The sequence below is a fragment of the Musca domestica genome, unplaced genomic scaffold, assembly GCF_030504385.1.
Source record: "Musca domestica strain aabys unplaced genomic scaffold, Musca_domestica.polishedcontigs.V.1.1 11, whole genome shotgun sequence".
NCBI lineage: Eukaryota > Metazoa > Arthropoda > Insecta > Diptera > Muscidae > Musca > Musca domestica.
Genome location: NW_026712133.1, coordinates 1,657,999 through 1,670,459, shown reverse-complemented (window position 1 = coordinate 1,670,459; position 12,461 = coordinate 1,657,999). Strand labels below are relative to the sequence as shown.

General features: G+C 38.7%; 1 protein-coding gene across 1 annotated transcript; it reads left to right on the top strand.

The window, feature by feature from the left end:
* The first annotated feature begins 3,433 nt into the window (after positions 1 to 3,433).
* LOC105261633 (uncharacterized) lies at positions 3,434 to 8,641 on the top strand. Its single transcript, XM_011292968.2, has 2 exons — positions 3,434 to 3,824; positions 7,812 to 8,641. The coding sequence occupies exons 1-2, from the start codon at positions 3,434 to 3,436 to the stop codon at positions 8,639 to 8,641; spliced, it is 1,221 nt and encodes a 406-aa protein (XP_011291270.2).
* Positions 8,642 to 12,461: the final 3,820 nt, after the last annotated feature.

Here is a 12,461-nt window from a genome sequence, read left to right as displayed (position 1 = left end):
AGAGCCGTTCTCTGAAATTAAACACCAGAAACCCTCCACGTTGGATTCTTTCTTCTTTTAGCAAAACTTTTCACAGCAAAGTTGTTTTAATCACAGCAAAGTTTTTTTTTTATCACAGCACAATTTCACGAGTGGTACTGAGGTTTTTAAAACATTCTTAATTATTTTATAAAAAATTGAAATACGAAAATCGATGATACCTTCAAAACCCCAATTTATATTGGATAATGTGGAACACAGCAGATCAATGTAAGTTCAATGGTAATCATAAGAGTAGGATAATACATATCCTCTGGCTCGGAGAAGGAGGACTTCTACACACAAAAGAAGTTAAGTTAGTTAATTTTTCAAATATGATAACTTCGTAAAGTTGACAATGAGAAAAAGATGACATCTCAGCAGACAGTTCAGTAGAAGAAACTGGTACATAATCAAAAACATTTTCTCCTGGGACTCATGCCAGATAAGGTAGGTTGAAATCCCCAAGACAAATCATTTCTTATATTAACCCAAAAATGCGGAGGAATATAAAAGCAAGTTATAATTTAATATAATAATAATTTAACAATTTATTTAATTTTTCTTTTCTGTAAATTTGATACTGATCGGATAAATTCTCAGTGTCACGAATCTCAGGTTTAAGCCATATATCTGTGAATACCAACATTTTGAAATCGCAGTCAAAGGATATTAAATATATGTTTCTAACTTTAATATTAAGATCTGGCAGGTTCTGATAGAGAATGAACAATGATGTAGTATATTTTGTCAACGGTACAATTGAAAGATTGACCGGGAAATTAACTGAGTTTGTTCGTTCCCTAAATACAAATTCTTTTATTAACAGTCCTTCAGGCTAGAACTATTGAGTTATATAAAGTGAGTGAAGACCGATTGAATTGTCATATGAGAAAACTGAGACGCCAGAAAGTTCTCACGAAATTTATCAGGTGGTATGTGAGCAATATAGGATGTGTTTGACGATTATATATAAATATCCAAAACGCGCTCCTGTGCAGGAAAATGGAAAGTGAACACCTCTTCCCCTAATTAAGGCTTTCACGTTTATTTTCACTGTAGTCTGAATGCAAACATCCGATTATATAGAAAACGTGTGCAAGAGAATGAAATAGCTTACAATGTAGATTTTGTTAACCAGTTTTACGTCTTAGTTATCCGAAAATCCATTTTCGGAAAATAGGAAGAGCATCAAACGTATAGAAGACTGAGACTAGACAAAGAAAATTGGACTGAGAGCGAACAGAACTAAGAAAAAACCCTTACCGTTTACTAGAATCCATTTGTTAAACGTACAAATATTTACAGGTCCACGGATGTATTTGTGGGTGTGGTCTCCTAATGCTCACCTCCAACATGGTAATGGTTACAGCATGCTTGACATGGAACAAAGAAAATTTATAATTGGACACGCTATCATTCTTTATATTCTTCAGCCAACAAAGTTTGACATTGTTTATTAATAAATATTCTAGAATATGGAATGGATTACTTATTCGGAAGCTTGGACTATAATAATGAAAAAGAAATTGAAAGTCAATTGGCCAATGCCAACGCACAACACTTTCAAAGGGCCAGAAAAAAACCAATGATTTTTAATTTTTTTTCTTAGATATAATCTCAAAATGTGTAATAGGTGAACTGAGGCTACATTCCAGAACAAAGATGGGGAGGAGGTCATTGATCCCACCCTGACTAATTTGGATGAATCATTTATATTGAACCGGAAAGTATATTCCGAATATTCGTTCTCGGACCACCGGAATATCATATTCCAATTCATTCATCAAAAACCTCATAGAAATCCAAGGAAGGCCCGTTGGGACACATTTTGCAGAGTATGCTACATTGAGATTGAGATCTGCAGGAAATATACTCAACCTCGAGTGTAGACAACTCTGTGAATTTTATAACAAAATTCTTGCTTTAATGCTATAAAAAAGTGTCGCTTACATTCTCTGGCACGAAATGCCATAAGTGTGGAAAGTAAGTAGACGCCTTGAATAACAGAGCCAATAAGACCAAACTTAATACGGACTGGGTGGCGTATAAGTCGGCTTTCAACATGTGCAATAGTAATATTAAGAAGGCTAAACGTCAATCTTGGGTATGCTTGTCCGAGTTTCGCAAAGCCCTTTCAAAGAAATCTAAATCCATTGAAAGTATAAAGCGGGTCGACGTTACGTGGACTGACTCTGCTCTAGAGACTCTCAATCTGTCTCTTCAGCACTCATCATGTGAGCCATCGACACCTTCAAACGTTTTAAATCACCGGACCGAACGGTATTATCCCCGCCATGCTTCAGTATGCATCGGCGGTTTTAGTAGCGATTCTAGATGTGATTTATAAGGCTTGTTTGCTTCTATCGCACCTTACATCACTGTGGAGGGGGGGTGACTACTTATATTCCAAAGACAGGGAAACCAAGTCATGCACTTTCAAAGAAATATAGACCAGTTTCAGCCTTTGATGTTTTTTATTGAAATCCCTAAAAAGATTTATAGATATAGAGATTAGAAATTTACAACCTGAAATCTCAATAAGCACTGCATTGTTGAAAAAGCGCAACAAGACGTTGTGGGTTATATCGAGAAGAACCTTAATGGCTCATGTTCTACTTTGGCAGCCTTCCTCTATATCGGGGATGGGCTTAATTAATGTCACATTTTATGCTATTCATAACTCTCATATACCTCCCATATATACTTTTTGTTCAAAAGAACACAATTTTTACACATAATATTTTTAGTCTTGTTATTTAATAGTTTTGTTCTATGTCAGCATATAACTGACCTAATATAATTTTGATTTCAGTGTTTATTTTAAGCAAGTCAATAACCCAAATAAAGAAACAACTCGACTGGTTTCACAATTACATGGGCTATTGGCTGAAGTATTTTATTGCTTACTTTGCATTTAATGCTAGTTGTATTGATATCCAAAATGTATAAATACCAAGCAAAAATAAAGATTCTTGGTAGATTACAGAAAATTGTAAAAATACCAAGGTTACACAATTCAAGTGTTGTGTATATCTACTTTTATTTATATTAATAAACATATTTTGGTGACCCTGATCCTGACAAGGATTACTTAATTCACTTATAAATTTTGAATTTCCCCCCACCAATGGTAAGGAATTTAAAATATTTTTTTGTTATAGGAGCTAGTTACGTACAACTGGTAGCATCATCTAAAAGCCAGAAACATCTGGAGAAGAAGCCAGTTTCTACATCAAGAACCATCTGGATCAACTGATAGTTAATCAGACCAAGGCGGACACAGTATGGATCTACCTACAGTAATAGAGCAACAACAAGCAGCAATTGCCGAATTGAGGAAGGCGATTGCGAAGTGAAAAACGCTCCACTGGAAAGAAGGACAGCGGAGTTCTACGCCAAAAAGTTAAAGGAGATGGAAGCACTCTGGGAAGAGATCGATCGCAATGAAAACAAAATTCGTGCAGATCCTGCCGCAGAGTCACATCTCCATATCACCAATAACGAATACCAAGTCATTGGTGGGGAGTACAGAGCTGCAATCGACAACATCGAGGCAGACATCAAAAGGGGCAAAGAACAAATGCCTCAGAAACCGCTTCCCGCAAAAAGGGAGGGGATTCAAAAACAAACTAGCCAGTTTACCAGCAGTGTGGCTGCATTAGTGAGACGTCAGAGGGCTCTTATGCAGTCCATTCAACCTTTAATAAGGGGCAGTTCAGGCCAAGCTGCACTCTGTCAGACAGTGGCTGCAATTGAAAAAACTGTGGACACACGTGGAAGATATCCACTTCAAAATGTTCGAGGTTGGTGGGGTACGATGCATCAGCATACGTTCTCTTAGAGGAAGAGACGTTAAGGTTCAAAGAAAAATATCGACGCTAACACAGGTCGATCATTCGTCGTCTCAGCAGAGATCATGCGGAAACTTAGCAAATCTAGTTAATCTGCCAAAAATTACAATCCCTCAATTTAATGGGGATTATTCGAAGTGGCAGACATTTGCTGACATTTTTGGGAAAATGATCAACGAGAAAGTCTTGCCACAAGTCCAAAAAATGTGGTATCTCAAGGCCAACGTAACTGGGGAAGCCGAGAAACTCATAAGGCACCTCGAGTTGACCGAGGCGAATTACGACATCGCCTGGAAGACACTCCAAGACAGGTACAACAACAAGAGAGCTCAAGTGTCAACTATACTTGAGAGAATGCTAAACCTGCCCAACATGTCTGGCGATAGCAGATCAATGAGCGAGTTTCATAACAGTCTTCATGAATCGTTATTGGCATTGGAGGGTCTTGCAGTAAAGCCAAAAGAATGGGATCCACTCTTAATTCACCTCCTAACCAAGAGGATGGACAAGACTACTCATGTGTTGTGTGAGCAGTCGACTGTGGATTCCAAAGAGCTCCAAACGATGCAACATTTCATGAAATGTTTGGAGAGTCGCTTCGAATCATTAGAAGCTGTCAATGGGATTCAGAGTCAGCAACGACTGCTTCGACCACGATCCGTAGATGTCACATGTGCAAAGGTAACCACTCCCTATATTACTGCAAACGGTTCTTGGCAATGACAGTGCCCGAAAGACAGAAATGGGTTGCTAGACACAAGGTGTGTCTAAATTGCTTCAAGGATGACCATCAGGCAAAAGGTGTACACGTGGGAAGTGTCAACAAAACCACAATACACTTTTGCATTTTTTAACGAGGCCACGAACAAGTCAGCAGATTTGTCAGTTCAGCAGCCACCAACAGTAGCATCAGCGAATAGATCCCAATCATACGTACTCCTTGCAACCGCACGGGTTGCGATCAAGGCAAATAATGGAAGAACTATGAGTTTAAAGCGATTCTGGATTCCGGTTCACAGATTAATCTGGTGTCAGAGCGACTAGTGCAGAGGTTGGGTATAGAACCCATTCAAGCATCGCTCTGTATCGAAGGTGTTGAAGGAATATCGAGAACCGCAAACCACAGGGTCAACGTGGAGCTTCAGTCACTGAACAGCAAATTCAGAACTCATCTAGAAGCTTTCGTGTTACGAAGTATAGTGCCACCCCAACCAAGCCCTGACATCGATATCACATCATGGCCTATTCCAGAAAACATAAAGCTAGCAGATCCCTATTTTTATCAAACGGCCAGGATTGACGTACTACTTGGAGCAGAGTTCTACTTCAACCTGATTCTCTCACAAGAACTTCGAATGTCTAAGGAGCTTCCTATATTGAAGAACTCAAAACTAGGGTGGATTGCTAGTGGAAGAGTTCAAGCTGAATCGGAAACTGTGACATGCGCCGTTTTCGGAGAAGATGAACGTGCTCAAGAAGATTTATTAAAGAAGTTCTGGGAACAAGACGATGTTTGTGAAGATCAGAAGAACAGTGTGAAAATCACTTCAACCAAAATACAAAAGTGAATGAGAATGGTCGGTTTGTTGTGCGATTACCGTTTGCAGACTGCCCTGAGAAGATTTCCGAATCCTTGAATATTGCAGCATCAAGATTCAAGATGCAAGTCTTCATGAGCAGTATGCTAAATTTATGAAGGAGTATGAGGATCTGGGACATATTACGAAAATACAATCAAGAGATGTGCGTGGTAATCATTACTATATCCCGCATCATTCTGTCCTACGCCCAAATAACAGCACAACAAAGCTGAGGGTTGTGTTCGATGCGTCTTGCAAGTCATCATCTGGATGGTCACTCAATGATATTTTGCATTCAGGTTCCAGGGTTCAAGGAGATCTGTTTGGAATGCTGTTGGAATTTAGACTGCCGAGATTTGTCTTTACAACAGACATTGAGAAGATGTATAGACAAGTGCTAGTCGACAAAAGAGGTCGCAAATATCAGCTAATCCTATGGAGAAACACTCCAGACAAGGAACTCGAACACTGTGATGTTAAATGATTTCAAGTTACCCAGACACATGTTTGATGGAGAGAAGCCAACAAAAATTGAGGTACATACTTTTGTGGACGCGTCAGAAAAGGCATATGGTGCTGTGGTGTATCTTCGGGCTATGCTGCCAGACGGCAGGCATATAGTCAAACTCCTTTGTTCAAAATCAAAAATAGCACCAATAAAGGAGATCACGTTGCCACGGTTAGAGATTTGTGCCGCTGAATTGGGGGCAAAACTTACTACTAAAGTCAAAGCCGAATTGGGTTACGAAGATCTACGGACTATTTATTGGTCGAATTCAGAGACTACATTGTACTGGATCAATTCGGAACCATCATCACTTAAGATGTTCGTTGCCAACAAGGTAAACAACATACAAGGCAGATCGCTAAGCACTCAATGGCGACATGTGGGGACGATTTATTATCCAGAGGCATGAAACCAGATCGTCTGTCGGGATGTCTGTCGGGATGGCTCGCAACAAAAAATTGCGTAAAGTGCACCCGTGCGAAGCCAAAGTTATACAACCAAATCATGGTAAATCTCCCACCGAGCAGGGTCACAACTGCAAGACCTTTTATTGTCTCCGGCGTTGACTATTGCGGATCACTATAGGAGGCAAGATACCACACAAGGTTTACATCGCTGTCTTTGTCTGCTTCGCAATAAAGGCTGTACATTTGGAAGTAGTTACAGACCTTACAACGGAAGCATTCATTGGAGCATTGAAGAGATGTATATCTCGGCGAGGGAAATGTCAAACCTTATATTCAGACAACGCGACGAGCTTTGTAGGAGCCAAAAATAAGCTCGATGAATTTAATGAGGCTGTCTTTGGAGAGCCGTGGGTGGCGTAGGGGATGATAGATACCAAGCAACGGCTCTGATTGGCTTTAACATGGCAAAGCCCTGGTCCCATCTTGGTCCTCTTTCATCTCAATTGTAGACACAGACCTCCCCGCGGTGTCACCTGGGGTAACTATGCTCAACACCTGTTGAAATAGTGAGCTAATTTGTGCCGCGAGCTCACCCATAAGAACCATAAAAAAATGGGTTGAGGCGTCGGGTTAGTTGCCCACACTCGGAAAACACCCTCTACTATGAAAAAGCAAAGAAATAGAAAACCAAACTCCCCAAATGTTGACGACCCCCGCAAACGTATAAAGGACCACGATCTGCGAATCTGCACTTGGAATGTCCGCACGTTGAACAGAACAGGCACAGTATTCGCTTTGGCGATATTATTGCCTTACTGGAAATGCGATGGAAAGGGACAGGCGTAAGTAAATCCAATGATTACGCACTGTATTATAGCTGCCATGAAACGAGACATGTATTTACCTGCGGATTTATGGTCAACAGGAGAATAAAAGACCTCGTCTCCAGATTCACTCCAGTAGATGAGCGAATTGCTATTATTCGTATAAAAGCCAAGTTCTTCTACATCAGTCTCATTTGCGCCCATGCTCCGACCGAAGACAAAGATGAGCAGACCAAAGACATATTCTACGAGCGCCTAGAAATAGCATATGACCACTGCCCTGGCTATGACATTAAAATTCTACTAGGAGATTTTAATGCAAAAATAGGAAGGGAGAATATCTTTGGGCCCACCGTCGGAAGATTCAGCCTCCATGAAGAAACATCCGACAACGGTATGAGGCTGATTGACTTCGTGGCAGCAAAAAACATGGTAATTAGCAGCACCAGCTTCAAGCAGCTTCAAGCACCTCGATATACACAAGGCCACTTGGCTTTCTCCTGATCAAACAACGAGAAATCAAATTGATAATGTTGTGATAGACGGAAGGCATTCATGTAGTGTTTTAGACATTCGATCTATCTGAGGGGCGAATATCGATTCGGACCACTACCTTGTAGCAGCCAAGGTTCGCATTCGTCTTAATGTAGCAGCAAAGGTGCAATCTAACACAACACGGAAACTCGACGTCGAAAAGCTGCAAACACAACAGATAGCAGAAGCCTACTCCGCTCAACTTACCCACCTGCTTGACGAAAACACTCCTTGTCCTGATAATATAGATGCACAATGGCAAAGAATTGCCCACTCCCTACAAACTGCAGCAAATGCAACACTTGGGTACCAACAACACTTGGAGTGTCGTAATGCTACTGAGGAGAAAAACACAGCGTATAGGGCAACCCTGCAGACAGTAGCAACACGTAATGTAAGAGAGAACTATCGGGAGAAAAGAAAAGAGGAGAAACGTATTTTCAGAAAAAAGAAGAAAGAACAAGAAAAACGTGAGCGCGAGCAAATCGAGGTGTACAGGAGTCAGAATGAAGTCCGGAAATTTTACCAACGAGTAAAACACCAAACCGAAGGCTGTAGAGATGAAGAAGGAAATCTGGTGACAGATACAGATAGCGTTCTGAGGATCTGGAAGGAGCATTTTGCAAAGCTTCTGGTATCAAATAATGGCGAGGAAGAAGATACCCCAGAACCAATAAGAGATGACGGTATAGAGTGTATACCACCTAGCCAAGATGAGGTCAGAATAGCAATCAATCGGCTGAAGAATAACAAAGCAGCAGGTGCCGATGGTTTGCCAGCCGAACTATTCAAGACCGGTGGTCAAAAGCTGATTAGGAGCATGCATCAGCTGATTAGAACAATTTGGCTAAAGGAATGTATGCCCAACGATTGGAACCTCAGCATCCTGTGTCCCGACGATATGCGGCAACTATAGAGGAATCTGTCTCCTTCCCATCGCGTATAAAGTGCTTTCCAGCCTGTTGTGTCAACGACTGTAGCCAATGGTCAATGACATTATTGGTCAATGACATTATTATTTTCATTCTGCGCCAAATCCTGGAAAAGACCCAAGAAAAACATATCGACACATTCCACCTCTTCGTCGACTATAAAGCCGCATTTGACAGCCCAATCCGCTCAGAGGTGTGTCTGCAAAATTAATAAGGCTATGCAGGATAACTTTAACTGGCCCTTCAATATGTAATGGACTTTTTTTTATCTAACAAACGCATACCATATTTCAAGTAAACATGTTCCCAGACAATTCAAGTTTTTTTTTTTTTGTCGCATGAGATATCGTATTACTGGTGTCGTATCAATTTTGGCTACGCCGCGTGATAAGCCCACGTCAGACTGCCAGTTAGTGAATACAACATCTGTTTTGCTCAACTGTCGTATTCACCAAAGAAGCAGAGATTTCCTTTAAGCGATAAACCAGAAAACTTCCTCTTTCTTTTCTACAAGTCAAGAAGCAAAGACGAAAATTGGGAAATTAAATTGGGTGAAATCCAAGTAATCAGGAAAACATTATTAAATTTTAACAGTGTAATTGTTCCTAGTATCAATTTAATATAATAATTTGTATTAAATACTCACCCATCCTCAGAGATAATTGTTAATAAATTAACTCTTATCGAACGAGAAATCAAGGTAAAGAAATCATTTGTTATTTACATCCTATGACAATTTAATTTAATGTCCATACGTCTGTCCGTTGCAGACATCCATCGATTTTCTTATCGCTCAAGTACCGTAAACTTCTCCATCATTTGAGGGTTCCAGGTTTACCCGGAATGTTGTTTCCAAGTAACACCTCCACCAGAAGTTTTGTCACCACAAGATCCCCCACTTTTCAACCGCGTAAAGTCTTAATGGAAGTCCCATACGATCTTGCTAATAAGCCAGCCAAGAGAGAGATTGATGCGGTCAATTTATTCTACGAAGATAATTATTAGATGGGACCGTAATATTAAATATACTGATTTGGCAGTGAAGCCTTTAACCGACGACTCTGCCTATCATTTCATCGACAAAACGGAGAAACAAAAATCAACCCTCCCCCTCTTCTTCGATACGACCATATCTACATATCACCATTTTAAATTTAAGATTTAATCTCAGCACCATACAGTACTTCTATTCAGCTTCCACCAACGAGATCATCAATTACGCGAAGTAAAGCACAAGATCATTTTAAATTACTACTTCAATCACTCTTAAACAAAAGCACAACAAGTTGTCATAGTTAGTAAAAGTTTTTGCAGTAAATATGAAGGTGATTAAAATAAGTGACTAACAATATGTGATGAAAAAAAACCCAAAAAGCTGCAAGAAAAGCCTTCAGTCGAGTGGTAATATTCCCATAAAAATATTCTTTAAAACCCATTCAAAATTTGTGAATTGTACTCAGAACGAAGTGAAACATTTTTTTATTAATTACATAAAAGTCAGGATGGAAGAGTATAATATAATCCATATAGTTGTTCACTTATTTCGATCCCATGCGTGTTACTTTATATAAATTAACTATCCCTTTATTTAAGTGTATAACGACAGCAACTAGTACAAATAAGGCAAAAACAAAACCAACATATTCCGAAGTGAAAGTGCACCAAGTTTGGAAATAAAGTTTTTCAGCTTCCAAGAAACACCAATACAGCTGAGACTAAAAAGGCCTTTTTAATCATCATCTTATTTGGTAAGTCTGCAATCTAAACCCCCTAAATATGTCCCCTAAATAAAAAGAAAAAAAAAAGAGAAAAGATACGCCCCTGTAAGCTCTTACAAGGCTGTAACGTTACCCCACACTTACGTTTTTTTTCTTCTCCCATTTATGAGTGGAATTCTGTTTAGTTGATTTTGATATTATAGTTATGTGACTCGCCTGCAAATGAGAGAATAATAATCACTCAAAAATGGATTTTTGTTTTGATTCTCCTGATATGTAGATCAATTTAGCCTTCCTTTTGCTTATTTTTTTATGTTTTCTACTTCCAATGTGCATTATTTTTTTTCTCATTTTGTATTTCTAGATCATTATTAGTATTGTCTCTATTGGCGTAGTTTTTTATTATTACCCTACATGCAATACTCTGTCACAGGATTATCCGATTGGACATTTCTATGACAAAATTAATTGTTTTGTGAAAAGTAGAATTAAGAAAATAATGAATTGAATTGATTTAAATATAAACATTAATAAATACGGATGCCTCTAAAATTTATAGCATTCAAACAAGAATTTATGAAATTAATAAAATATATTGAAATGAATATGGTCCACTAAGCTAATTTTGAGGGAGTTTCTCTAAGATGACAATAGCAATGGAATGATAACTTAATTCAACTTACGTTTTGGGGTCCTTTATTATCTGATCGCGAAAGGGACATTGGAATGGGATGGGTTATGAGGCGAGGCTTTCCAAACAACATCGTAGAGGTGCCAAAGTATTATTAGCCCATGTTACAATAACCATTAAGGATATTAAGGTATGCCTAAGTCGTTCTATATTTTTTTTCTTTCAAGGCTGTGTTTCTTTTCTGTTAACGACGTGCTTTCTTTTTATTTAGTTTCAGTTGTTTATTATTTTTCATAAAAATAAAAGGGAGTTTTTTTTTATTACTGTAATGATGAACTGGCTTTAGATAGGAAAGGACCGAACTCACCCAGCCGACTGCTTTTGCTAGCTATTATAAACTCCCATTGTCCTTCTCCGATCTATTAAAAAATCGATTTCATTTTTTTTTTGAGCAACACCCCAGCTGTTTTTACCGAAATACATGTTCATTACAGAAATTGGCGCCCAACGTGGGGCACAAAAGGACATAAACACCCTTTTCTGCTCATCCATATTAATTCAATTCTAAAGCTCATTATCCATAACAAAGTCGAGAAATTTTTTCCTTAGTACACTTGCCTGCGAAAAAAAATTCCAGCCCTATTTTGGATTATTAGCTACTTGAGTAAACACAGTTCCGGTAAGGTAACCGCTTAGTTAGGGTATTTCCTTTCCAGGGTTGTCTAGGCTGATTTATTGAAGACTTTGCTTTATTTTAGCTTTTCAAACTTATCAAAAATTAGTCTTTTTGACTTAGCTATCAGCTCCTACTTAATTCTTGGAGATACAGAGGATTTGCTGTCTGCAATTGCCATTATTTAGTAGTAAATTCAAAAAATGTTGAAAGATTATTGATGATGCTGGTTTGTTAAAATGAAGTACTTTTGGCAAGATTTTTAAAGTACCATAGAATAGTGTTGTTTTCCTTAATGGATTGTATTGGCCATATTTATCATTCCTTGCTCTGTTGTCGAAAAGAAAACTCCTTCCATTCCTCATTGATTATAAGTAGTGTTGAATTCCCACTACATACCTTCTTATTATACTATCTTTCATTAGAATACTAGATTTTGAAAAAAAAGCAAAGTTTTTTTTTCATTTTGCTCTACCCAAAATGTCACTTGAGAGAACTCCTCCAAGGTCTTGGCCTTTCCCATGAATACCGATACCGTACATCTATATTCCATTTGCATGGAAACTTTATCAGAAGACCAGAATTGCGTCATCATACAGGAATGTAATCATATATTCCACAGAATATGTATCGAAACTTCGTTAGTGAATAGCTCGCAGTGTCCTGTGTGCAAAAGATCTTGTCAATTGTCTGAATTGCGTGGATATAATTTCAATGTTTCCACTAATAACAATACAGTATTTGACTCCCCACACATAGAAGGCTCTGTTCCTCTCATCAAT